We start from the raw sequence: 27678 nt of genomic DNA, 5'->3' as shown, positions 1-27678 counted from the left end.
TTTTAGACTGCTCAAGATCTCTCATGAAGACAGGTCTGCTGGGTGCAAAGGCTGACAGTCTTTTGGTTCACAGTTGACTATGTGAAAGAAACTAAGAACCCAGCAGATGGATTCTTGTGAAGATCTGACTATGCCAAGAAGGCTGGTCTAGATGATAAGAAGAGTTGCAAGACTGCAAACCAACTAAGAGTAATGCTTGCAAAGGAGCAAGAGACCACAGAAAAATTGAGACTGACAGTTCAAGTTTCTCTGAACCAGAGAGGGAAGAAAGAAGATGAGAATGCACAACTCATCTCTGTGAAGCTTCAGGCTGAGACCAAGAAACTACTTGTGAAGATTGTCTTGAGAGGCACATGTAAAGTGAAGAAGATCACAACACAGGTCCAGAAGACCAAAGACCTGGTCCACAAGAAGAATTCTTATGAAAAGAGCAGCTCCAACCTGTTGGCATCACTGCCAAATCTACTGCAAAGTGATGACTATGCAGCTGAGGTCCACAAAGACATTAAGACAGGCACAAAGAAATTCACAATGTGGAAAGAGGAGAAGAGTATCCTCTATAGGGATAGTTGTGTGTACATCTCTCAGAATGAGGCTCTGTGAATAGAGCTGATTAGATGTTATCATGACCTACCTCTTGCAGGGCATTTTGCTACAGCAAGAATGTACAAGCTTATAGCTTGCAAATACTTTTGGTCAAGAATGAGAGAACTGGTGAAGGAGTGTTGCAAAGCCTGTGGGGTCTGCCAGGGCTCAAGAAGAGTTTGTGGGAAGTCCCAAGAAGAACTATCACTCTTACCAATCCCAAATTATTCTTGGAAATCCATTAGCATGGATGTTATTACAGATCTCCCTGCAAGCCTGAATTTTGAGAAGGTGCAGTTTGACTGTATTCTGGTTGTAGTGGACCAGTTCACAAAGATGGCTCACTTTATTCCTACAACAAAGAAGCTGACATCAGAGAAATTGGCCCATCTCTTTATTCACAAGATAGTGAGATTGCATGGATTACCTGCAAGTATAGTAACAGATTGAGGATCTCTGTTCACAAGTGAATTTTAGGGTGATTTGACTCACATCTTGAAGATCACAAGGGCAATGAGCACAGCATTCCACCTGCAAACTGATGGTCAGACTGAGAGACTGAATAGTGTGCTGGAGTAGTATCTGCAAAGCTATGTTAATTATAATCAAGATGACTGGGTGATGTGGTTGCCAATGGCTGAGTTTGTGTACAATAACTCACAACAGGCTTCCACACAGAAATCATCTTTCCAGCTGACATATGGATTGAATCCACAAACAGAATTCTTGAACCCTGATGAGTATGGCTATGTGTGCAAGAATTCAAGGGATCAGGCAGAGGCAATGAGATTGCTCTGTGAAGAGGCCAAGGAATCACTCACAAAGGCACAAGCCTATCAGAAGAAGTACTATAACCAGAAGCACACCATAAAGATCTTCCAGATGGAAGACAAGATGTGGCTTGATCTTTGCAATATCAAGATCACACAGCCTAACAAAAAACTGGATTTGTTGAGGCATGGGCCTTGTAGAATTGTGGAGAAGATAGGCTTGCAAGCCTACAGACTGGAACTACCTTCAGGTCTGTAAACTCATAATATCTTTCATGTATCCCTGCTCTGTGAACACAAGACCCACAAAGAAATTGATAGCTCACCTCATCACAAAGTTTGTGAGGCAGATGAGGATGAAAAGGAGTACTGGGTCTGTAAGATAATTAACTTGAAGAGAGAGGATCACAAGCTGTGATACAGAGTACATTAGGAAGAATATGATGATAAGAAGAATAAGACATGGGTTTCTGTGAGCAATGTCTGTCCACTGAGAAAGCTACTCCAACAATTCCATAGTAGAAACCCAAACAAGCCTGGTTCACAAAAGAGATGGATGGAGGTAGTGGAACTAGAAAATAGGTTAGGGAGAGAAAAGACATAGTCAAACTGAACTAAATTCAATTGATTTCAAAACAAAAGAAGAAAAAACTAAACTAAGACTATGTAATTAGAGTCTCCAGCTCCTCTCACAAAGACCTGTAACAACTACCCATAATCTCACTGCTGGAAAGAGCAAGCAAGGTGCCCATGGTATAGGCAGTTGTTATATTTTTGATCCAAGCCTGTGGAGATGCACTCTGTAAAGACTATATTGCTATAGTCTTGCTGAGCTCTCTTGCAGACAGAGCACTTCTGTCCAGATGGTGGCTGGGCCCCAGTCTGAGTTATGAGAATTCTCTTGTGAAGCTGAGCACACACAGCTAACTGGTTTGAATTATCCAAACCAGCAATAAGTACAGGTCTTTGAATAGGCTTGCAACACCATGCTCTTTTGCAGACAGACAAAGCTTGTGCCCCTGTGTGGGGGGGGAGGCCTGAGAGAACCACTGGATTGGCCTGTGATGCACCAGCAAAAGTAGCAGCTGGTGGCATTTGGGTGAAGGTGGTCTGGGACCACTATTGTTGATCTTGTGGGGGGGGTACTGGGCAGTCTCAAGCACCCTGTGGGACTACAGCACTCACAAACTCTGCTGGTGCAGAGGAAACAACAACAACAATCTAAAGAAGATTAGCTGTGAACTGAAATATGATAGAGAATACTTATATTTCTGGCTGAGACCAGAGCAATAACTGTGGGGGGGGGAGGCAGAGCAGCAGAACTCTAACTTTATCAGCACATGAATCAATATTAGCTTGTGAGAAGCACTTACAGCTTGAGCTGGTGCAGAGGAGGCAGCAACAACTGGTGGAGGGAGAGAAGAGGAAACAATAATGCTCTAGAACTATCAGTTACAAACACTTTCCAAACTTCTTGCAACTACTCACCAAAGGCCCAATCTCATCTGTAAAAGAGAAGATGGGGGTCCTCCCAAGAGAGAAAAGTGAAGATGAGTTGTGAGAGGGGGGGAGAGAGGACTGCACACCAGCAGCAACTGCTAGCAAGCATCAGTCTCTTCACAAATCAAACCCCACATGAAGACAAAACCTAATGGCCATGTGAAGCAAAGGCACAACCAGGGGTGAACTCACCAGCTTGTGGTCTTTCAGCCAATTATGTGGAATGTTGAAGTGAAGTTATTTTTCTTCCAGAACATTAGAGATCTTCTGCAAGCCTGCCTCCCATGTGAAGCAGTGCTTGAAGGGTTCACTTACCTTGATAATGGTGATATAGACTAGAGAAGAAAGAGAAGAAAAGAAGAGAAAGAGAAAGCAAGAGAAAGCTCTCTCTTAAGCTAGTGTTCATTATCTAATAGTGACACAGGGCTAGCAAGAATAATAGAGACTCTCTACATATTGTTGTGTTATTGGGTTCTGTTGTGTTATTAGAGTTGTGTTGATATCACATCTCTAGTGAGGCTGTACTCTTTTCCTTATGAGGAAATTTTTATTTTTCCCAAGAGGTTTTTTGTTTTTCTACTCATGAAGATTTTTAATAAGACAGCTGCCTTGAGGGACCAAGGCTTACAAGAGAGGGGAATCTGTAAGGATTTGCTGTGAACCCCTTACACAGACAAACAGCATCTGTAAAGGCCAGAGGCCTCAGCTTGCAAGCTGTTGAGAGTTGCATATGTTCTTATAAGACACTAAGTCATGTGCTTGTGAGCACACATAAAAGGCCATCACTGTGCAAATCTCTTGCTGAGAGTCAGTGGCAATCTTGTTTACAAGTCATACATAGTTGCCAGAATACAGACCTTTTACCTCACATACTCTTTTTCCATGTATATTCCTCCTAGAGATTCATTGTCACGCTGATCCACACATACGATCCTCACACACTGAGGTAGGTGATAGATTCACTATCATGGAGACTGTGGCAAGAGCTTTGCCCCATAACTCATTGGGTAGTCCTGAGTCTATAAGTACACTTCTTGTTCACTCACAAAGAAGTCATATTCCTTGTTCACTTGTTCCATCTTGTTGAGGTGTATATGGGCATATAATCTCCTGTTGTATACCCTTGCTCCTGTAGAATTCAGCCAGTTGTTGGCTTGTCAATTCAGAAGCTCCATCAGACAGTATAGTGCCAATCTTTTGTTTGGTGGATGCTTCAATCATGTTGATCCAGTTCTTTAAGGTTTCTGGAGCTTCTACCTGCTCCTTCAGGAGGTAGATCCACCTGTATCATGTGGCATCATCCATTATAAGTAGGAAATACTTCACTCCACTGTAGCTTGGAGGATCGGAGTCTGTGGATAGGGTACGGCCGCCACCTGCAATATCAATAAAAATTTTAGCTCCAGGCTTTGTAGAGCGTGTTCTAGGTTTGAATGGATTGCGAGCTTGCTTAGCTTTAGCACAGGTTTCACAGAATCCTAGCTTCTTTACATTGACTCCTGTTGCCTTTGCATCATCTCCTGTTGATTCAGCATCATTCTGCGCAACATTTGGAGTTCACTCTCCTCCCTAGGCTCCTGCTTGTTGTTTGGCGGGCTGCCTCTGAGCCTACTCAACCACCTAAGCTCAGTTTGGGGTGTAGGGAGGTTTGTTGGAGCTTTCCAGTCAGGAGTTCAGTGCTCCAGTTCATCTGTATGGTTCACCATGGCTTTGGCATTGCCAGGTGCTCAATTTGCTTGCTAGGTACATTTAGCAGGCATTTCACTCACTCTCTGGTTGTGTGCCAGAAAGCTACAGGGTTCAACTCACTCTCCAGCTCAGTGCTAGAAAGCTACAGGGATTTGCACATATAGAAGACATCTATCTCAACATACACTCTCTTTAGTGCTCATAAAACCTCATTATCCACAAGGATAACCATTCAGGGTGTTGATCATAAGCTTCAATAACCAATTGAGCTGTAAATCAACCTTATATGCTTGCTCTTCAGCGCAAAGGGCTATAACCTGATGGAGGACTTGTATGCTTGTTCTTCACTAAGCTACCTAAAGGGGAATCTCGGCTAATCTATGTGGGTCACGTGAGCGAGGTGCTGGTTGGATTACCTAACACATACAAGTCCTCCATCAGTTTGGTTTTGCTGGATCTATGTTGCTCCGAAGCGCCGAAGCGGGGTGATCACTGTCCACGTCCACGTTTTACTTCGGGCCCCTCCATGGTCACTCCGTACTTGCGAGTCTCAGGGCGGTTCTGGAAAGCTATCCATATCTAACGCGCGGCAAAATCCATGTCCAATTCTGGGTCGCTGCACTCCCTCTAACCAGCGAAAGCTTTAAACTTTTGGATATCGAGCGATACAAATCTGTGTATCAGTTGTGATAGTCGATATGGTTGGTCAGGCCGTTCGCCAGTTCAAAATCACTCCTCAAACACGAAAGTATTGGTTGATAACAAACTGGATAAGGCGTTGAATATGGAAGCCGAAAACACGACATTCCCCGACCTGCATATTGTTGAGCCCCAAGCTCCACACACGCATACTGCTATCTTCCTGCACGGCCGGGGGAGTAATGGACCGGAGTTCACTGAAGACCTTTTCTCCTCTAAAACATCTGGAGGGCAGGATCTTCCATCCCTGTTTCCTAGCTGGCGATGGGTCTTTCCATCCTCCGGTAGTCGCTGGAACGCTACCTTTATGGAACATCAATCCGCATGGTTTGACATAGCTTCATTGGCCGATACCAATAGGCGACAGGATCTTCAAATACAAGGCTTGAAAGAATCTAGCCAATATGTCCTAGGCGTTATTGAGCGGGAAATCGAGTTGTTAGGCGGCAGGTCGGACAATATTATCTTTGGTGGGTTGAGCCAGGGAATGGCTACCGCATTGTGGACGCTACTTTGTTCCCCCGGGCGCGTCAAGGGAAGGATTGGCGCATTCGTAGGATGTTGCGGGTGGATACCTTTCACTCTGCATATCGACCAGGCAATTCAGCTTTATCGATCGAAGTATGCCTCTGAGCTCGGGACATCCATGTGCCTAATAATGCCTGCCTTTCTCCTTGGAACAACGGGGTGCCCTCCATTCGACTCAAAGCCCGAGGAGGTAAAGGCTGTGCTGTCTACGCCTGTACTATTGCTCCACGGGACCGACGATGCTGTTGTGGATATTTCTCTGGGACAACAGGCGTGTCAGCTTTTAAAGGAGATGGGGATGGATGTGAAATTTTACGAATATTCCAGGGCTGAAAATGAAGGACACTGGATTAAAGAGCCTGATGGCTTTGACCAAATTGCTGCTTTTTTGGAAAGTAAGACAAGCTAAAAGTAAAGACCATGTCGAGCGATATTCCGTGCTCGTCTAAAGAGCGGGGGGTTGGACAAACGATTGCCCAAACTGCATGGCTCTTCGAAAAGGACAGCTATCAAATCAGGTTTCTTTATCTACAGACATACCGCTAAGTGATGGTTTCAGTGTCTGGTTGCGAGACACATCGTGCAAGAAATGTGTCAAGTGCACTACTAGATTTTTTTTTACAAGTATCCGAAGCGACGGGCAAGATGTAGTTGGTCTTCTTTTTTTTTGAGTTCAAACTGCAGTTTTGCCTGTCTCATGCAAAAAAGAAACCACCGCGCGGGACAAACACGCTGGACGGCTTTCAGTACTGGTGTCAATGGGAGAATGCATCCGGTTAAACTTGGCCCCCATCGTCATTCAAGGCTCGAAAGCACCCCGTTAAAAAGTGAGAAAATCACTGGTTATCTTCCCCGTTCATAGTCCGTAGCTAATAATTCCCAAAAATTTCTTTTGCGCCTTTGGTCCGGAGTATCCTTTCTACGAACTACGGCACCAACCGTAGCCCGGAGGATGGGGCTGCATTTGTCAGTGGAAGCCCGGAGCGATGTTACTAAATGGAGGGCGAGCCGATGCAGCGACGGACATCATGGCTCACAAGCTGGGGTCGACCAGGCAGGTGACTGCCGATTGGCGCCAAACTTGACTGGGTTAGGAGGGTGGTGACAAGCCAATTAGTAATCTGGATACGTATGCATACGCAAAGGACGAGGGGATGCCCACGAGACAGCCAATGGAAGGCGGGTAATTTGAAACTGGTATGTACAGGCTAGTATCAGCTAGTATTTGTTAGCGGGCGATCGAATGCGGAAGGGGGCCAATTGCGTAAACACCACAGGGAAGGCCGGACCCGCCCGAATCGAATACGAGGCTAGCGGTAATCTAAGGCGTAACCGCGCAGCGTCCGTGACCAACACCCTTTATTTAAAACAGGTATCTGACCGGTCCGGCAGTTGATCCGGCGTATTCGAAATGTCATATTTTTCCGCGTTTTCCCCCTTCAGGACTCGGCTCCCTTCCTAATTCACTTCCCTTTTCTTTTCCCATTTCCCCCCCCCAAATTCTTGATCCATCGCGACCTTACCCAAACCTGACATCCCCAACTGCCAACGCGTTACTCAATTCGGCGTGCCCTCATCCTCGCAAACATCATACCTCTTTGGGTATCACTGTTCACTGGATCAACCACGAACATCCATCTTCGACCTTTTATTTTTAATTCCACCCACATTTTCTTCAATTATGACTGACATCACCGCTGTCGCCGATGAGAACCCTTCTCCAACCCAGGAAGACCTCGTTCCAGGTGGCAACGGAGCTGTCGAAAATCGAGGCACCAAGCGTCCCCGTCTCAGTACCGCTGAGGACGACGACGACGATGAGGACAAGCCGGGACGTGAGCGTCGCAAGATCGAAATCAAATTCATCCAGGACAAGTCCCGTCGCCACATCACGTTCTCAAAGCGAAAGGCTGGAATCATGAAGAAGGTGAGTTTAAATCGGATTTGATACCGGCTAAGCTCCAATCCACGGAACTTTACCACCTTTAGCGCCCAGTCCTTCTCATTGATACATTGTTGATAGTCGCTGATTGCTTCTTATTGTTGCGTTATAGGCATATGAATTGTCGGTCCTCACCGGTACCCAAGTACTCCTACTAGTAGTCTCCGAGACTGGCCTTGTATACACCTTCACAACTCCCAAACTACAGCCTCTCGTCACCAAGGCGGAGGGGAAGAACCTAATTCAAGTACGTTTTTCACCATTTCGCCATACATATTATTGCACTTTTTTTGATGTATACTCTAATTCGGTGATACTATAGTCCTGTTTGAATGCTCCGGAGCCTACCAGCGCCGAAAATGGCGTTGAGGCGCCCGAAGTTCCCTCAGAGACGGCCGACGATGTCTCCCACGCTAGTGTTAGCGCTCAGCAGGCGCAAATCCCGCGGCCTGGCCCCATGCATCCAGGCTATATGACCGCCGACCAGCAGCAACAGATGGCCTACTATCAAAATCTCCAACAACAACAGCAACAAGCACAGGCTGGAGGTCAGTATCCGGGGATGCCAGTTGGTGGTCGTATACCTCCGCAGCACCAACCCACAGCTTAATGTGTTTCTTTACGCTATCCCCCTCACTGCTGTTTCTATCTTCTGGCCATTGAATACTTGACCCATATGTTTATGTTCATCCCCTTACTCAATCCTGCCCCCTTTTAGCACACTTCCATGAACACTCTCCTTCATCATCGTCTCCCAACACTATCGAGATCTTTTTTAAAAACCCCCATCCCCTCCCGAATAGGCCAATTCTGTTTTGGATCGCATTTACCTGTCCTTATGCCCAATTCCTATACACTATTTGTTTGATCCCTTTTGCATTTGTTCGTGGCTTTTGTGTTTCTTGTCTAGCTTTCCGCCCTACCACCACTGGCACTAACTGGCCTCGCAGAATACTGAAGGACAAAAGACACAAATCACTCTAGCCTGTTCCGAGTATTTTACCTCTGGTTTCCTTTTGCGGGTGTTTAGACCTCCAGAGACTTGGGTGTTACTGGTGTATTCGTGGTGGGAATTCTGTTTTCATTTGCTTTTGCAATATGTGGTACACTTGCGTCATAATTATATTTCGCATCTTATTTCCTCGGGTACTTTGCTCGATGCTGCGGTTTTGCACTAGTTACCCCTAAATATTTTATGACCACCTCTGCTCCCGGCTGTCTTCAATGATCTCGGTTGAGCTGGGTAAATCTTGCCTTGATATTCATCCCGCACTGGTAAGCAACCCACGTGGGATTCCCTTCCAAATCCGTTTTTCCCCTTTTATGATATCTGTGTTTTACCCATGGAAAATGGGAAATATTTTTCTGCGACGACATGGGGGTGGAGTTATGCATCTCAGTTTTGTTTCTTTCTGCTATTCTGTTGTATCATGTGTTCTATAGGGCTTTATCTTCCTACCTTTTAGCTTTCTATGCTTCAACATTGCCTTCCGATGATGGCTTGCAGAATGTCATAGGGATTCTGTTCAAAAACTCTTTTTTACTCTCTCTCTACTTGAGCCACAACAATATCGGATCCTCCTTTGGGGGTGTGTTGATGGCGCCTATCAACATTGTCCCCGGTGCAGCATGCCTTCCGAAAGTGTTCTTGGCCTTTAATTTCTCTATCGTTGATGGTCTACGACTTCGAGGTTTAATGAAATAATATCTGGTAATAGGAAAAATTATTATTCGGGGTGTAATACTATCAGTGGATACAGAAGAAAAAAAAAGGTCTAATACAACCTTTATCGGCGCCGACGAAATAGCCGACCAAACCACGTTTCCTTGGACATAACTTCCTCCCCATCGTCGTGCTCGGTTTGTTGTGTCTCGTCCAGAGAAGCTCGTATCGCCTCCAGAGATCCATTTGGTATATCCGTGCGAGCCGTCGTCCTCGCATTCGCACTTACATCTCTCTGTATGATCGTCCTCCGACCCTCGTGGTTCTCTTCTGCCACCACAGGAGTGGATGCACGACGCCACATGTTGCCGTTGCGATGTTGGCGGGAGCGACTGCTTGGACTTGCTTTGAATATGCTTTTCCACTTTATGGATCTCTCTCTTCCGGTGACGGGGGACGATGGTTGAGGTGTGCTGATGTCATTGGGCGGAAAGGGCGCAGCGCTGCTCTTGCTGCGTTGGCTTTTGTGATGAGAATGTCGGTGACGGTGGAAGGGAGTTGGAGATGTTGGGACGCGGTCCTGTTCTTGCGTGGTGATGTTGTTGCTCTCGTCGTGGAGTTCGGCCCATATCTGGGCTGCTTCGTTGGTTATATTGATGCTGTGCCGCTGTTGAGGTGATATTCGAGAAAAGGTGGGCGTGTAACGGCGCGACGGGGTGGTTTGTTGGGTCGGTGAATGTAATAGTAGTGGCTGTCGCTCCGCAGGATATGATTCTTCGTCGGATGGGTAGATAAAATCAGTGTATGTAGGAGAAGTGGCTTGTTCTTCCAAAATGCCGAGTCCTGGAACTAGGGCGGCGGCTGCAGGGCCAGCCTCTGGCTGCGTCGTGACTTCTTCCAATCTCCACGAGAGACAAAGAACACCCGAGAGCAAAATGACCGTCCCCAACGCTATAAGCCCGGCATGCAATCCTGACAATCGTGATGCTTGGTGGAAATATATCAATCCATCCAGAATGGCGATAATGTTATAGACGCAAAATACGAATGGGTAAAGGATGCTGGTGCTACAGAGCTTGAGGCCGCGGTGCATGTAGTATAACTGGGTAAGGGCGAGTACTACCAGGCCGAGGAGGATAATCCACGACTGCCACCGATTAAATTGGTTCACTCGATCGAGAATGGTGCGAACGAGCAGCTCAACTGCCGTTTTCGCTACAAGAAGTGAATGCGCAGAAAGTATTCCACTCACAGCGCCAAAGAGGACTCCTCGAAGCGTCTTCAAACGTGGGCTGTGGTGGTGATGATGGTGATACGGAGAGTGCGATCTTGAGAGCTTCAAAAGAGTCCAGCCACTGGTCCTGCCAGGGGTTGAGACGTTTTTCAGCAAACGGGCGCCGAGGAGTGTCACCACGACAATCACAGCAGTTCCCGCTATCCATCGAAGGAACGGTGGGCGACTCAGAAGTTCAAGAAGCTGGTCCAGAGTATGCGCCGGTTCGCCGATAGCTCCAAATATTGCAATCAATACTGCCCCGACGCATACGAGAACGGTGCCGCCGAAAGAGTAACGAGTGAATGGCTCTCCCAGTATCAACGTTGCAAAGATCGTGTTGAAGACAAGCCCTGCCTGTAGTTTGTAAGCTTCTTGCCCACGAGCATATTTCATGGAATCCTGGGAGATACCGCCTGGAGAGTGGAAAGGACCGGGAGAGGTAGGGTCGTGATCTGGATCGTGCTCCCGACGATATTGGAGAGAACAAACATAAACATCCCGAGCTATTGTTTCCGATTAGTACACATGTCCTAAGGGTGACCATATGTCCATATCCATACCTGCCATCTTGCGCGTTTATACGGTGGTCTGCGATTATCGTATGGATATTTTTCATCTTCGAGGATGTGTGATTTGCGTTGGAGCGTCAGTCCGATGGCTTGAAGGCTCGTCGAGATTAGGCCAACCAAAACACCAATCTGCTTAGAAGCATAGATCAGTAAATATCCTACTAGAAACTCGAATGCTTTTGTTCGCGTACCGCAATGCTGCCCTGGGGTGATAAGCCACCGAGCTCGCCCATCTCGAGCGTTCCTTATGCATGGGGTTCCCGATTCTTGTACATACGAAACAAGAGCTGCATCCCGTTACGAGACGGACATCATAAGTATAGAATGTGGTAGAGTCATATAATGCAAGAGAAATGTGCCAGCTGAAGAGCACCTGGATGAAAGGGGACCATGTTGGATGAAGACGGCGTAGCCTGCGCTGGTCGGTGGTCTGGGTCCGCTGTACTCCGTAGTTCCCACATGGTGCGCCAGAGTTGACATCAGCGTCTCAGCATGGTGGTTTTAAAATGTTGGCAGCTCAACAATGATGTGCCATACAACTTTGCTAAGCTATTTACGGACTTTGCTATAAGGCGCCTCCTTGGTAACGACTAGATATTATCGACCCGTCTCGACGGAGTCTTCCGTACTTTCCAGAGGCCTTTCTGCGAAAACAAAACAAACAAGACAAACTAACCCAATGACGAAGCAGTCACTCTTATCAAGGCATCTTATCAGATCTCACCCAAATTACGTAAACATGATGCCAAGGCCCGAGTTGCATTCATCGATGGCGGCCCATAGTTATTGGGGTACCTGGAACTGCGTGATGAACGTCGAAGCTATCATCTGACCTATCCAGCCAACATCAATAGCTGTATAAGTGGCAGAAGTTCATTGATAGGCTCATTTTCGCATCTGGATTTGCCCCTACTGGTTTCCGTTGTTTCACTGCACAAAGTCAAGGTCACCAGCACCTCCAACCTCCCTCCTTCCGGCTCTTCTGCGCTTATTCCTCCGGTCCACGCCTACTAATTCCATCGGATACATCGTCATTCAAAATGTCACAAAGCCATGCACTATCCGACGACCAGGTATGCCTTTGTCCACCAACCCAGTCCCCCCCGACGGCCGTTCCATTCTCCCAACCGCCGACTAACCACAACCTCCCCTCAGGTCGCGGGCGAGCTCCGCAAAATGACCGCGTTCATAAAACAAGAAGCCCTAGAAAAGGCCCGTGAGATCCAAATCAAAGCCGACGAAGAATTTGCCATTGAAAAGTCCAAGCTCGTCCGCCAGGAGACTGCCGCCATCGACACCCTCTACGAAAAGAAGTTCAAACAGGCCGCTATGTCTCAGCAGATCACTCGCTCGACGCTCGCGAATAAGAGTCGCCTGCGTGTTTTGTCTGCGAAACAGGCTGTGCTGGATGAGCTGTTTGAGCGAGCGAGAGAGAGCCTGAGTGTTGTCTTGGAGGAGGGCCAAAGAAACAAGGCCAAGGAAAAGGAGAGGAAAGAGTACGGGGAGGTTTTGAAGGGCTTGGTGCTCGAAGGACTGTATGCATTGAACGAGAATAAGATTCAGGTTCGGGCGCGAAAGAAAGATTATGACGCGGTCAAGAAGGCTGGCAAGGAGGCGGCCAAAGAGTTCGAAGAGAAAGTTGGCAAGGAGGTTTCTGTGGAACTTGACGAGAGTGAGCCACTTCCGGAAGCATCGTAAGTCTCCTTTTCCCTTTTTCCTTTTTTATTTCTCTTGGTAGTTGAGAGGATTCTAATCTGCATGTTGCTTTAGCGCGGGTGGTGTTATCATCGTCGGCGGCGGGGGCAAGATCGAGATCATCAATACTTTCGAAGAGCGGCTTAGGCTCCTTGAATCAGACGCGCTTCCGGTGGTTCGAGAATTGCTGTTCGGCAAGAACGAAAACCGGAAATTCTACGATTGAAGCTTTGTGCGGAGTACGCACGCTTTCTTGCTGCTAGGGCTTTTCTTCCTTTCTTTTTTTGGTCTTTCGCTAGAGCTGAGCCACATTATATGTGATATTACGCTTTTGTTTGGCTATGTTCTAATCTTATAGCGTCTTTTTCCTACGTAGAGGCTTTCTACTGGTAGTTTTGGGATAAGAACGGGCGGGCTTATACTAGTGCCGATATTATTTCAAACATATTTTAAATACATAATATCCAGGGAATTGCTTCCTCCGCTGGGAGTTGGGGCGACGGCATTGAGTAAATCGTCAAGGTCATTACGTTATGGCTGTCTCTGGGGAGATCGCTCATAGTCGCATATCAGTAGCCTGGTCGGAGAGGTCGCCATCATTGGAATCGTTATCTTTCCCGCGGGACAAAAACCTGTCCATTAGATTTCCACTCTTCTTAATTCCACTCCAGGACTCGTCAGCCACACCTCCACTCTTGGAGGGCACAAACCAAGAAACCTTTGGACGTGGCTTTGTTCGAACGCCATATATCAGACGATAATGAAGGGCCTGCAGATACTCTTTTGCTTCCGTCCGTTTTAGATGTGAAGCTCCTGTGTCCTTGATCGCCGTGAATATGACTTTAATTTGCTCTGCTAGCTTGTCCACATCTCGATTGAATTTGGCTTCGCTCTCTTTGTTCGGAAAAGACTTCTCGGCTGTCCCGGAGCCAATTGCAACATCTAGGATGGATGTGATAGCACTAAGCTCCCAGTAGTCCAGCGGTTCTTGTCCTGTGGGCGTTGAACGGTGTATTTTGAACCGGTCGTCCTGCAACCGGATCGTCATTCGCTTTAAATCGAATACTAGCTCCGCTGGCTTATCAAGGAAGGCTTTATCTTCAAAAAAGAACGCAGCTGCTAAACGGCATCGCAACAGCGCTACCTTTGGCGTCGCTGGGGATATGTGCTTTAATAGTTGGCTTTGGAGTGCGGGGTCTTTAATTGTGTTATACAGGACAACAGAGAGTTCGTAAAGCTTTACTTGCAATTAGTATTTGTACTGCCACAGTGGGCTGGGTGACTAACAGCTAAATCTGTAAGTAAGACACCCTCTCCTAGAAGAGATGTTATTGCCCGTTGAGTTGCTGCGGACACAAAGCAATCGCGCATAGAGGTTTCATCAAGTGTGAGGCGCAGAGCGACTTTCAAAGCATAATCGCGCGCATCGTTATTTAGCCTATAGCATATCGAGTGTTGGTTTGATTTTAAAGAAAGCACAGGCAGGTGATCTTACTTTGATGCTATACCGTCTATAACATCGAGAGCAGACAAGAGATATTTATAGTCCTTCGGCTTGGGACCTAAGGAAATTAGAGACCACGGGATGAATGGGTGCATAAGATGACTTACGGCTTAAAGCATGGAAATCGGGCATGACGACATCTTGAATTGAGAGAGCATCTTGCCGGGCTCCTAGATTGCGGAACAACTGTTCAATATGAGTGGAATGTATAAGAGACGATACGCGTTTTGCCGGCGCCACCTGAGAGAGTTAGTTCATGAATCCAGTAGGAGGGAAAAAAAAAAAAAAAAAAAAAAATTAGGATACAAACTTTGATGGCACTGCAGTAAGCGAATCGGACCTCATTGCGAGGTTCCGTTGTACCTAGAAATCACGTTAATCTCAACTCAGTCTGCCAAAAAAGGGAGAACTATACAGGCATGAAAGATCCAGATAAAAATTTCGTCAGGAAGCGTGTTGCCGGATAATGATTCTCCGACTAAACCGGAGAAAAACGCCCTCTCGCGCGTCTCAGGGACTACGTAATTTGGTTAGAACAACAAAGGGAACCTTGGTGGAGGATACGATACTCGCCTGTTAGAACGGACTCCCAGGAGCCTGGAGCAACTGACTTTTCAGGAAATTTCGGTGGAGGCACAGACGAGATTGTGTCCTCGAAAAAAGACCAGGTCTTCCCTTGGTCGACTGCTTCTGTCCTATCAACTGCGGCTTTTAGCCGTTGCATTGTCTCCGTGTTTGTATCTTCGCCGACGGCCGACGCCAAAATACTATCGCGAAACATCCTGCTTCGTTGCTTTGGGGTTCTATTGACCTTGCTTGGGCCACTGTTCTCTCCCGGGCCTTTAAAAGAGAGTCTCAATCTTGATATATTGGCTTCAGTTTCCCTATCGTCTACGGCGTGGGTAACCAAATCTTCTAGGGAGAACTTATATCCGGGCGGTGTCGTAGGTATTTGGCTGGTTCCCTTCTTTTCAGACGGACGCAACGGACTTCCCGAGCCCAGAAGTTTTCGGCAGAGGTCATCATCAGACCCGAAGGAATAGATGGATTCAGTATCTTCTCCATCAGTACCGGTCACAACAACCTGACCATCCTTGACCACTCGCTGAGAGCTCCCGAAGCTTGTCCCAGAGGACGTGTGCTGTGATGAAGGGGGTGGTTTTGGGTTGCAGATAGTGGGCCCATCGTTTGAGAGTGAAAGCCGCGAGGTAAGTGTATTCTTCAGCGGACTTTGCCGTGGCGGCGGCTTTGTGGGCGACGAGAAGGTCTGTGAGGAGATATTCGATGGACAAGGGCTGAGCGGGGAGGAGGGTGGGCTTGGAGTGTTATCGGCAGCTTTGGATGCACCTGTGGAGGTCGTGAAGTAGCTGGCAATCGTCCGCTCTTTTGCCATTTTACATAGAGTCTCCCATGGAAGTTGTGCACAGTGCGACAAGCATCTTTTCCACCCTGATCGAGACGCAGCTCCAGTCGATAAGCCAACGTTCTGCGTCGCGACCGCGTTCCACACAAGCCGTCGCGAGTCCACGTGACTGAGGCGCTATTAATAATCCACCAATATATCCTTTTCTGGATATCGGTATGGCCGACGACTCGCCCGACGCCACACGACGTCTGGACGACATAAGGTTCCGTCACGGCGCACGGAGGATTGGTTCGCGTCAAAAGTGTCCTCTTCTGGCTTCCATCGCCCTATGACGCCGCAGTTTCAGCTTCTGCGATACGGAGCACAAGGCGCAGTTTACAGAGTTATAAATCGACAGACTCATTCATATAGAGTTCTTCTTCCGCACGATTCGTGAGAGCCCTGTTGTTGGGGGCCTACCTACAGGGTGGTTACTCCGTAGCGAGTTACACAGGATGAATTAATTTGCGGTTTGGGCGAAGCCAGACACTCATTGATCCAATTCAGTGGACCGTGCTCAGCCTTGCTTTGTGGGTTTTTCAGTAACTAAGACAGCAGCCACATCAAATGCTTAACTATTCTGTACATACGGAGTACTTGCTCTACAACATCATATCCTTGCTGCTCCAAACTACTTCAAATGGTCGACTCCAATGTGTAACTACTCCTGGGGGTTTATATGGCCAGTATGCAGCACAGAGTTCTCCGTACGGGGTACCAGTTGCGCCGGAAGGCCCCAGCCCCCTGGCGACTGGTCCGCTTCTGCCGGGTTGAATCCGCTCACAAAAAGTTATGTATGTCTGCACCGGCTCCACATAACCGCAGTGCCAAGTCCCGCTCGTACGTAGGCCCGGAGGCGGTTAAAAATCTGCAAGGGAGGAGCCGATCTATCCACGGGCTTCAAACGATGCCTTTGTCCAGCCGGGAAGTACGGTAACACGCAGCAGGGAACTCTTTGGGGGGGGGCAAGGTAAGGCTCGATGTCGGCGATTCGATAAGTTAAGCTTTTCTTTCGCCGCCAGCCTTGATTCCATTGAAGGATCTCCGTATTCAGCCTCAAGAAACCTTTTCTTTGGATGACGAAACACCTGCAAAGCCAATGCTGCGGTCCCGCCCGGATCAAACCGGGGCCTGATTAACGTTGTTCCGCATTAAATTAGGTGTGTTCCAACTCGTCAACGCCAGCGACCGCCTGAACAGGGCTAATACCCCGACGGCCAAACTGTGTCCTTTTTTCGGCTTCCATTTCTTCCCCCTTGATCAACGCAAACATAGGCGGCAAAGGGCGCGAATCTCCGCTTCCACAGCCTAAGAACAGCTCGCCGGCGATTATTATCGTTCGTCGTCACCTCCCAAACTGCCCGTTGTCGTTATCACTCCGCTCCCTCGATATTTCACTCGCATCGCGGAAAGAAGCCAAACTGGCAGTCGACACTTTTTTTTTTTTTGCCTCGAGGTAGACTTATGGTTGACGTGGTTCCTTTCATCCTGTCGGTTCCGGTAATTCGCTTGTCGAGATTGCCCGTGCCACTCGGCCACATCGCTCCTTTCACCTTCTCCCGCTCGTTCTCCCCAGAAAGTTCGCCCTGGATGTCAATTTCCACTCCTTTCCCTCGTTCCTAGGACCTGTAGGAGACAGTCGTCCATATAGCCCCTGATGGCGGTGGTTCAGTTCGGGAACGATGGTGAAGCAAACGTCTCGAAGCCGGTCCGCCGAATGCGATGGGCAACACAGCGACATGCGGGTTCCAGAGGAATTAAGAAGCGGGTGTCCATCATAGATAGATTTCACCGCAGACTGAACTCTAAGGAAGAGAAGCGCAAATCCGCTGCAAATGGTTTGCCCAACGGCAGGCACTCTCCGACAGGAAGCGAGTCGGAAGAGGGCCAGCGGAGGATATATTTCAACACACCGATACCGCCGGAAGATAGGGACGAAGACGGCAATCTAGTGGCCGATTATGCTAGGAACAAAATCAGAACTGCAAAGTACACGCCCCTAACCTTTATTCCCAAGAACTTATGGTTTCAGTTCCACAATATCGCCAATGTTTACTTTCTATTCATTATCATCCTCAGTGTGAGTATTCCCAAATCGCCAACTTATCCGCTCAATAAGTAACTGATCTTCTGGCGTTCCTAGTTTTTTCCGATTTTCGGTGCTTCGAATCCGGGGCTGGGTGCTGTTCCCCTAATTGCTATCTTAACAATCACTGGCATCAAAGACGCGATCGAAGACTGGCGTCGAACCGTTTTGGACAATGAGTTAAACAATTCGCCAATCCATCGGTTGCTGGATTGGAATAATGTGAATTCTACTGAGGACAATATCTCTCTCTGGCGTCGAATAAAGAAAGCGTCCACCAGGGGCGTAAAGCGAACGTGGAAGTCCATTAAACGCTTGCGACATGGCGAGCCTCACGAACTCGTTGACGAGACGCCCGACAGGCGTGGTTCTATCGCGACCACACGGCGAGGTTCCGTATATTCAACCAGGACTTCTTTCCAATCCACGCGTGCTGAAGAGGCCGACGATGGGATACCAATGACGCCCATTCAGTCGCCTTCTTTGAATAGGCGACAGACTCAATCAAGCGCATGGGGCTCAGAAGAAACTACTCAACTCGAGGACGAGTCTTCGTTGCCTCTCTCAAGTGGAAATCCATCGTTAGCTACGCATCTCGCCCCCGAATCCTTGGGTTTCGAGGGTATACCCATCGCCCCTAAAAGCTACGGCAATGTCTTGGACAAAACAAAACAGACCCCGGGGACGGCTAGGTTTGCGCGAGACTATTGGAAGAATGTCCAGGTTGGAGATTTTGTCCGTATCTATAACGAGGAGCAAATTCCTGCTGATGTTGTTATCCTGTCTACCTCCGATCCCGATGGTGCTTGTTACGTGGAGACAAAGAATCTGGATGGCGAGACGAATCTTAAAGTTAGACAGGCTCTTCATTGTGGGCGCGCCGTCAAACATGCAAGGGACTGCGAAAAGGCAACTTTCGTCATCGAGAGCGAGTTGCCACATGCCAACCTCTACCAATATAATGGTGCCGTTAAATGGAATCAACGCAACCCGAAAGACCGGGATGCACCGGTGAAGGAAATGGTCGAACCTATCACCATTAACAACATGCTTCTTCGTGGCTGCAGCTTGCGAAATACTGAATGGGTTCTCGGTGTGGTTGTCTTCACTGGTTTACAAACTAAAATCATGCTCAATTCTGGCGAGACACCACGAAAACGTGCCAGGTTAGCGAAGGACCTCAATTGGAACGTCATATACAATTTCATTCTTTTGTTTTTCATGTGCCTTGTCGCCGGCATTGTCCAAGGGGTGACCTGGGCTCATGGTAATAATTCACTGGACTGGTTTGAATTCGGTTCTTACGGAGGTTCACCGTCCGTCGATGGTTTCATCACATTCTGGGCAGGTGTCATTCTATTTCAGAACCTTGTCCCAATTTCCCTTTATATCTCTCTCGAAATCGTGAGAACTATCCAGGCCATCTTTATCCACAGTGACAATTTTATGTTCTACGAAAAGCTACAGTATCCATGCACGCCAAAGTCGTGGAACATATCCGACGATCTTGGCCAGATCGAGTACATATTTTCGGACAAAACGGGCACTTTAACCCAGAACGTCATGGAATTCAGAAAGTGTACAATCAACGGCGTTTCTTATGGAGAAGCCTACACTGAAGCACAAGCTGGCATGCAACGGCGGGAGGGAATCGACGTAGAAGAAGTATCTAGAAAGGCTAAAGAAAACATCGCCAAATCGCGGGTGTTGATGGTTCAGCAGCTTCGGTCCATCCACGACAATCCCTATCTCCATGATGATAACCTTACTTTTGTATCACCGGATTTTGTTTCTGACCTTTCTGGTGAGTCCGGAGATGAACAACGAAAAGCTAATGAGCACTTCATGCTAGCTCTAGCTTTGTGTCATACCGTTATCACGGAGCGAACGCCTGGCGATCCTCCCAAAATTGATTTCAAAGCTCAGTCACCGGATGAGGCAGCCTTGGTTGCTACAGCCCGCGATTGCGGTTTCACCGTTCTTGGGCGGTCCGGTGATGATATCAAGGTGAATGTTATGGGTGAAGAACGCTCCTATACTGTCCTTAATACCCTGGAATTCAATTCTTCCAGGAAAAGAATGAGCGCTATTGTGCGAATGCCTGATGGGAAGATTAGATTGTTTTGTAAAGGTGCAGACAGTATAATCTATTCACGATTGGCTCGTGGTGAGCAGCAAGAACTTAGAAAAAAGACGGCAGAACACCTGGAGATATTTGCAAGAGAAGGACTACGAACGCTTTGCATTGCTAACCGTGTCCTCAGCGAAGAGGAGTACCAGACTTGGAATAAAGCACATGAGCTTGCAGCCGCCGCATTAGTAGATCGTGATGCGAAGCTCGAAGAAGTTTCCTCCGCCATTGAGCGAGAGCTCACGCTGCTTGGCGGCACTGCTATTGAGGATAGGCTTCAGGAAGGGGTGCCCGATACTATCGCTCTGTTGGCCACTGCTGGAATCAAGCTCTGGGTCTTAACAGGAGATAAAGTGGAAACCGCAATCAACATTGGCTTTTCATGCAATCTATTGACGAATGAGATGGAGTTGATCATCTTCAATATCGATAGCGACGACCCGAGTTCCGCGTCGAAAGAGTTGGACAGTCATTTGGCTGATTTTGGCCTCACTGGGTCAGATGAAGAACTTGCTGCGGCTCGGGAAAATCACGAACCACCAGACCCAACCCACGCTGTGGTTGTTGACGGTGATACCCTGAAACTCATGCTGGGACCTGAGCTGAAACAAAAATTCCTTTTGTTGTGCAAACAGTGCAGGGCTGTTCTTTGTTGTCGAGTCAGCCCTGGCCAGAAGGCTAGCGTCGTTCAGATGGTCAAGGATGGCCTGAACGTGATGGCTCTCTCTATTGGTGACGGGGCCAACGATGTTGCTATGATCCAAGAAGCAGACGTTGGCGTGGGTATTGCGGGTGAAGAGGGTCGACAAGCTGTTATGTCCTCCGACTATGCTATTGGACAATTCCGATTCCTACAGAGGCTGGTTCTAGTTCATGGAAGATGGTCTTATCGCCGCTTGGGTGAAACGATTGCCAACTTTTTCTACAAGGTATGATCCCATTTCAGACAAATGTGTAAGCTAATGCTGATTCATGCTCTTTAGAACCTTGTGTGGACATTCGCTCTCTTTTGGTACTGCATATACAACAATTTCGATTTGTCCTACCTCTTCGATTACACTTATATCATCTTAGTCAACTTGGCTTTTACATCTCTGCCTGTGATTTTGATGGGTGTTCTTGACCAAGATGTGGATGATAAGGTGTCCTTGGCTGTTCCGCAGCTCTACAAGAGAGGTATTGAACGTAAAGAATGGACTCAACGCAAATTCTGGTACTATTCCTTTCCCTATACCGTGGATATCTCCTGTTCACTAACAATTCATAGGCTGTATATGCTCGATGGCTTCTATCAGTCGGTTATATGCTTTTATATGACATACCTACTTTACCAGCCGGCTCAAAACGTGACAGAAAACGGTTTAGATCTTAATGACCGCATGCGAATGGGAATTTTTGTTGGCTGTAGTGCTGTGGTTGCCAGCAACGTCTATATTTTACTCAACACTTACCGTTGGGATTGGCTTACCGTTTTAATTAACGCCATAAGCTCACTCCTCATTTGGTTTTGGACCGGTGTCTACTCATCGGTTCTTGCCTCTGGGCAATTTTACAAGTCTGGAGCTGAAGTTTTTGGGAGCCTTTCTTTCTGGGCTTTGACATTACTGACGGTGACGATATGTCTGGCGCCAAGATTTGCGATCAAATCCTTCCAGAAGATATACTTCCCGCGTGACGTGGATATTATTCGTGAACAGGTGATAATGGGCCGTTTCAAACATCTCGAGAACTTCGAGGCCTATGTTCCTCCTACGGCTAGAGCTCCCTCATTCCCAGATTCAGATCTAGGTAAACCGGTTGAGGTGACAGCGAACAAAGGAACCACAGATATACCTGAAGACGAGCGACCTATCTATCCTCCGTCGGTAGCGCCTACAGCACACACACACAACCCACGTAGTCAAAATGGCAGCGATGGCACCGGGTATACGGCAAGCCTCGACTTCAGACATCAACCTCAGCATTCACTTGATCGTAACACACGGCAGTCGCTGGATTTCCGACATTATCCACGGCATTCGATCGATAGAACGCGACAATCATTTGAACAAGGCCGGTCCTCGATGGAACGAGCTCGATCTAGCTTTGAAGCGAGCAATGACTTCACGTCGGCTGCAATGCTAGCACGTATGGAATCTACCCATGGCAGATATGATCGCCAAGGGCACAAGTCGATACCCGAACATTGAAAGTCGTCGCTCGTACATTCTGTACCCACTTTTACTACTTTGTCTGTGATTCACGATCTTTGCTGCGACCATTTAATTGTGTTAGGTTTCCCCCAACTCTTCCTTCACCACATATTCCGTTTTTGTGTTTACGCGCCCTCGAGATATCTATGAGCTACATGTGCCATTTTCCTTGCTTTCTACCTCCTAACGAGGACCCTTTTCCATCCAATTTTTTCTCTTTTTCTTTTCTATTAATCGTGTAATCATTAGAGGCGTTCTGTGACTCGTTTCGTTTTACTTGTCGAGCTGTGTCTGGTGTCTTTTCCCCCACAAAATATTGAGCCTCAGATTCTTGTCCTTTCTTCCCCCCTTCCTGAAAAGAACAGTTGGGCATGGATGGACAGCCAATTTTCTGCCCACGGTATATATGTTATTATTAATTGTTTTCCCTATTTTGACGAACCATGGTGTATAAAATTTTCCTCATCGACTGCGGATTGCTTTGTCTACTTTTCCATACCCTTCCATGGTTTCTTACTTCAATCCGCTCCTTCAAGGATGTCATTTTCATTTCACTTTGCATACCCCTTGTCTCTATGTAGTCTTTTTTTCTTCTTCTTTTTTGTTTTTCCCCTTGGGATTGGCCATTTCTTTTTCTTGTTGCTGGGAATGATATTTTGTGGCTTGGCTTGTTAACAGGAGGACATGCATATACAATTTTAAGTGAAGCTTTTTTCTCCGTATTTCGCTTATTGCCAGAATACCTTAGTCCTGTAGCTGCTGTAGCAAGATCTGATTAGCATCCATCGATATAGTAGTTCAAGAACGGCGCGTTAGAGTGGGGCCTGGAATTGCGAGACAGAGGTTGGTATCATGAGCCACCTAATCCCAATGTCAATAAAGAATTAACATGTACTCTGTATATACCTCATACTCCATAGCTGAGTACATCCCATGAATATAGACAGGACTTTACTTGGCTGCTCAAGTGATGATTGAAGTGGCATTGCGGCGGAAGCCATTCCAAAAAACTGATTTGATGGTAATATGACTATTTTTCGGATTCCGTAGTTAACCCAACTTAATCTCTGGTTAGTCATTTGCGCTGTACGGCAGACTCCGTACTCTTGTACAGAATAGTTACTACAGAGTACGCTCGTTGGTTAAGTAATAATCTTACTAGTCAGAACTGCGAGGAGCTGCATCAACACACATCACTCCGCGCAACAGCCAATTTTTTTTTTTTTATTATTTTTTTTTTTCCCTGACATATGAGAACAGTAGACTGTTGAGGCCTGTGTGGTCTTCACTTCTCTCCTACATTCCTATTCCTATTTCTCTTCTTTATCAGCTGGTGAATGCCTGCTTCTCCCAACAGCGCTCTGTGGTCGATTACTCCACTGCTGTTCACAAAGTGATCGACTAGTTAGTGTTGTTGTGCAATCATGGATGCTTCATGGGGCTTTTAAAAGGTTGCTCTTTAGAAGGATATTTTCATTCTCTTCAAAAAGGTTTCCCCTGCCGACGATTTCAGGAGGTTTGATTGAACAGTTCTTACACGCGTGAGGGCGCCTATGATATGGCAGAGTTGCTAGGAACTCTCGGGTATGATATTGCGTGAAAGTTCTATTTTCTTCTGGAAACTGACTAGCTTCTCCGCCAATGTTTTATTGATTGGATGACCAACTGTCATATAATATTCGCGCTGACGATGATGTTCTTCCATATTTAGAGAGCTTAAAGCCCTGTCGAATGAACTCCACCTACTCTGCCCGCGTCAAAACGATGATGACAGGTCGCAATACAAGGAGAAACATGTCGATAGGGAGAAATGCAAGAGAAATGACGAGGACGCGTGCAAGCGACTCGCAGAAATTCGAAAAGCGCGGGAAGAGGCGAGGATACGCCGCGAGAAATTCCTGTCATGTATGCCGCTATTGGCTTTTCACGAGGCAGAATTGATCGAGCATCAGACTTGGATATGGAATCGTCTTCAGCAAAGTCTTGAGAGCTGTGAGCTTTGCATTATAGAATATTACAAGGGCAAATCGTGGTTATGGGAGACACTTAGAGAGCACTACGAAGAAAGTGAGGTTGCGCAGTTTGGCAAGATGCTGGATGATTGGGATATAGGCCGCATTTTGAACCATTTGGATTCAGCTGCCCAGACATTAAGCAGCCTCGACCCTAGTCAGAGGTGCCCTGAGATTTTGGACAGGTCAGGCTTGTGTTCAATTTTTGAAGCACTGAACTGTCAAGCGTTGATGAAGCAAGAGGACAAATTCCGTCAGCATTTCGATGAACCATTTAAATTGGTCCAAACTCATCAGCGCCTACGAATTATGGAGTATGTCCCTGGATTGACTCGATTTATCTTTGATCCGGACCCTCTTCGAAGCAAATGGGCTGAGCTTGCTTGGGAAAAAGTGCCCGAACCCCTTACCAAAGAAGACTTCGAACAAGCAGTCAAGGAGCCACTTATGCCAGCGTTGTTTCAAGCTACCTATCAGCCTTATCAGCCGGATATCGTCGAGAGATTATGGCGGGGATTGTATCTCATTGTTCAAAGATGCGATGAGGGAATCATTACTCATAATTTAAGAGGACTTGAAATCGACATCTGCCGCCTGTCTGTCGAACACCTTGAGATTCAGGGCCCTTGCCTCCGGCCACTATTGAACACGATCCGTGTTCTTGTCGAAAAGGCGCCAAGAGTATTCTGGGATGCGATGCAAACAATTCCACCACAGGCTATTCTCGAACGCATCTTTCACAATCCACAACTCGACAAGCTTTTCCGTGAAATGGTGGAGGAGGAGCCTTTTGAGATGTCCGCCTTGAGAGGCGTATTGTTGTTTCTGCACTCTTTTGTGAGATCGCTTTTGGATGCACACCGACCGCAAACATGTCGATATTTGACGTATCAGCTACTTACTCGCATCCAAGAGTCTGAATTTCCAGAAGTAGTGAAGTTTTACTGCATAAACGCCGGCTTGTCGGTTATAATTATGCTTCTTCGAAGCTTCACAGAAGATTCCACCTCCAGGGGCTCTGTGGCGACCGTCGTTTTATCCGAGACGCTGGAAATAGTCACCAAGCATATTAACATAATATTCAACCCCCCAAAATTCGTCATTAATGGCAAACCCATGGACCTTGTACCTCTCTGTACCGATGTTGTGCGGAATGTTTTGTCTTTCGAATGCGAATCGCTGAAAGCCGACTACGGGATGATCCTAGAGAACAAGAACCTGCAACAAAATGTGAGTACTTACACTCCGGTTATTTGGGATGAGGTTGTCAGGCATCTCCACGAAGGTAATATTGCGCTGTCACGCTCCGCGTTGATCGGTTTATATCCTCTTCCGGGCTTGGAAAAATTCCCGACTAAAGGAGAAAATAATCCGGAAAAGACACATTACAATACGATGTATGGCCATATTACGCATTGTTTTTGCCTGATACTGGAAAGACTGGCGGATTTCAAGCCAGAGAAACTTGACGAGCTATTCCAGGATCCCTCAGCGCCTTTGGCCCCTATCTCTGCTCTTTTCTCCGCAGATTTGAATACCTACCAGGCGGCTATTGATCTTATCAAAACAGTCAGCGGGCAATCCGGTCGCAGAGAGGCGATTTCACACCTGTTTCAAGCCTTTTGGACATCTACACTGTATGCCTTTAGCTGGTCCTATCGTCGGATTGCCAAGATGAAAACGTTCGCTTCTGCACCGAGGATGGTAAAAACGGGAACCGATATCATTGACGTCCTTTGCGACTCTCAAACAGGAATTCTTAGAAGTCGTAAATTGGCCGACGATGCGGAGACCGCTTCTCTTCAAAAGCTCTGGGAGTATCAGTGGGTTGGGCTGACCACGATATTTAACCAGACGGAGGCATGGCACAGGACAGGAGTTGATAGGACCACTATGATGGAATTCTGCCGAGATACGATGCAATTCGCCGATCTGCTTTTTGATCAGTTCCCTATTTTTGTGACCGCCATTGTCGAGTCGAACTCCAGTATCTCTAAATCCGCCAGTGAAATTCTTCTAAAAGCGCCAACTAAGACAATGAGTGGAATGGTGAAGTGGCTTCGCCTGAAGGACGAATACCTTGCTACCACCTTGGGAGGTTTGGTGGTGAAACTCTTACGCCGCCTGGGAGAATTAAATGTAGAGTTGCCCGAGGACGCAATAAACTTCATACGGGGCGTAGCGGTGACATCGGAAGTCAAGACAATCCTCACGCAACGAGAGAAGGCAGAGCTTGTTAGGGCGCTGGAAGCTTACTATGGAGAGCCTTTAGCACCCACACAAGCTACATTACCTATCATTAAGAAGCAGACAACGATCAGGGACTTTGCGAAACCTGTCGACAGATCCGCGGTATCTACCCCGAAAGAGTCTACGGAGGAAGAACTCAGTGAGGATATTCCGGATGAAACACTCATGCAGCTTTCTTCGGCCGTTGAGCTAAACAAGGCAAGATTAGCTGCCATGTCTAAAAAGACAGAAAAGCGGATATCTGTGGCTCCCAAGCCTCTACTGAAACCGTCGCCACTAACGCAGAGTGTCCAGTCTTTCCGTGAAAAGCGAGAAAGAGAAAGAGAAGAGAAGAAAAGACGGGATAAACTGGAGGCAGATCGCCGAAAAAAGAACTCAGCTTTTCTTGGTGTTGCCGAACAGACGATGTCTCAGGGCTCTGGTCTTGATTCCATCAGTGTTAATATCACCGAGCCGAAGCCGGTCGACAGTATGATGGTTTCCCAAACTAGCTCCGAATCTGAGAGTGATGATGAAGACCAAGGAACGCTTGGACGGAAAACGCCTATGAAACCAGATGCGGTCAGAGCATATGAAGAAAGTAAGAAGATGCGATTACAACAACGTATGCCCGTCAAGAAGATCAAGGTAGCTCGCTCCGCCAAGGACATGAGGGCAAGACTCTCACCGGATTTGACTACGCTTCATAAGACAATACTGAGTTGGGATTTTTTTGCGACCGGCGACCTTCCACCTAATTGCGGTCGAACAGATTATACTCTTGTCTCAAATACCTTTACGAATGCCTTGGAGTACCAACGAACTTTCGAACCGCTTTTGATCCTAGAAGCGTGGCAGGGATTTCAATCTGCCAAAGAGGACGGTACATTCAAGCCGTTTGAGATAACAGTCGCCAACCGAGTTTCGGTCGATAATTTTGTAGAAGTTAGCACTTCTATGGCACCACAGACAGTGAAGGATCTTGGACTAGGCGAGGCAGATATGATTCTCATCTCTAAAGGCAGTAACCCAACGACAGACTCCAAAGCGCATCATTGCTTGGCTCGTGTAAGTGGCCTCATCAAGAAAAAGGGGCAGATGGAGATAACGTATCGTGTAAACCCCATGAACCCACTAATAAACACCATTTCACCCGGAGCGAGCTTATACGGCGTACGGATCTCTTCGCTTACGCCTCTGGAG

At 47.3% G+C, this 27678-nt stretch overlaps 7 protein-coding genes across 7 annotated transcripts; 5 read left to right on the top strand and 2 right to left on the bottom strand.

Annotated features, from left to right (window-relative positions):
• Nucleotides 1–5328: 5328 nt before the first annotated feature.
• On the top strand, nt 5329–6180 carry D8B26_005646 (uncharacterized protein; the record flags this gene model as incomplete). The annotated part of the gene is made up of 1 exon (XM_003069214.2): nt 5329–6180. The coding sequence occupies one exon, from the start codon at nt 5329–5331 to the stop codon at nt 6178–6180; it is 852 nt and encodes a 283-aa protein (XP_003069260.2).
• Nucleotides 6181–7452: 1272 nt separating this feature from the next.
• On the top strand, nt 7453–8671 carry MCM1 (transcription factor of the MADS box; the record flags this gene model as incomplete). Its single annotated transcript, XM_003069213.2, has 4 exons — nt 7453–7698; nt 7826–7960; nt 8036–8261; nt 8664–8671. The coding sequence occupies 4 exons, from the start codon at nt 7453–7455 to the stop codon at nt 8669–8671; spliced, it is 615 nt and encodes a 204-aa protein (XP_003069259.2).
• Nucleotides 8672–9088: 417 nt separating this feature from the next.
• D8B26_005644 (uncharacterized protein) lies at nt 9089–9418 on the top strand (the record flags this gene model as incomplete). Its single annotated transcript, XM_066124945.1, has 1 exon — nt 9089–9418. One exon carries the CDS (start codon nt 9089–9091, stop codon nt 9416–9418), a length of 330 nt encoding a protein of 109 aa, XP_065981026.1.
• A 27-nt stretch (nt 9419–9445) lies between these two features.
• On the bottom strand, nt 9446–11586 carry D8B26_005643 (uncharacterized protein). The gene is made up of 4 exons (XM_066124944.1): nt 11413–11586; nt 11213–11350; nt 11063–11155; nt 9446–11006 (listed from the first exon to the last, which is right to left on the bottom strand). The coding sequence occupies exons 1-4, from the start codon at nt 11452–11454 to the stop codon at nt 9501–9503; spliced, it is 1779 nt and encodes a 592-aa protein (XP_065981025.1). The 5' UTR covers nt 11455–11586; the 3' UTR covers nt 9446–9500.
• Nucleotides 11587–12261: 675 nt separating this feature from the next.
• Nucleotides 12262–13142, top strand: VMA4 (V-ATPase V1 sector subunit E; the record flags this gene model as incomplete). Its single annotated transcript, XM_066124943.1, has 3 exons — nt 12262–12294; nt 12377–12915; nt 12992–13142. The coding sequence occupies 3 exons, from the start codon at nt 12262–12264 to the stop codon at nt 13140–13142; spliced, it is 723 nt and encodes a 240-aa protein (XP_065981024.1).
• Nucleotides 13143–13472: 330 nt separating this feature from the next.
• On the bottom strand, nt 13473–15813 carry D8B26_005641 (uncharacterized protein; the record flags this gene model as incomplete). Its single annotated transcript, XM_003069210.2, has 7 exons — nt 13473–14153; nt 14204–14354; nt 14412–14478; nt 14528–14660; nt 14731–14783; nt 14836–14937; nt 14985–15813. The coding sequence occupies 7 exons, from the start codon at nt 15811–15813 to the stop codon at nt 13473–13475; spliced, it is 2016 nt and encodes a 671-aa protein (XP_003069256.2).
• A 1454-nt stretch (nt 15814–17267) lies between these two features.
• On the top strand, nt 17268–22954 carry D8B26_005640 (uncharacterized protein). The gene is made up of 4 exons (XM_003069209.2): nt 17268–17905; nt 17969–20971; nt 21026–21255; nt 21310–22954. Exons 1-4 carry the CDS (start codon nt 17483–17485, stop codon nt 22229–22231), a joined length of 4578 nt encoding a protein of 1525 aa, XP_003069255.2. The 5' UTR covers nt 17268–17482; the 3' UTR covers nt 22232–22954.
• The last annotated feature ends 4724 nt before the right edge of the window (nt 22955–27678 follow it).

The sequence above is a fragment of the Coccidioides posadasii genome, chromosome 3, assembly GCF_018416015.2.
Source record: "Coccidioides posadasii str. Silveira chromosome 3, complete sequence".
NCBI lineage: Eukaryota > Fungi > Ascomycota > Eurotiomycetes > Onygenales > Onygenaceae > Coccidioides > Coccidioides posadasii.
This window is presented reverse-complemented; position numbering and strand designations above follow the sequence as displayed.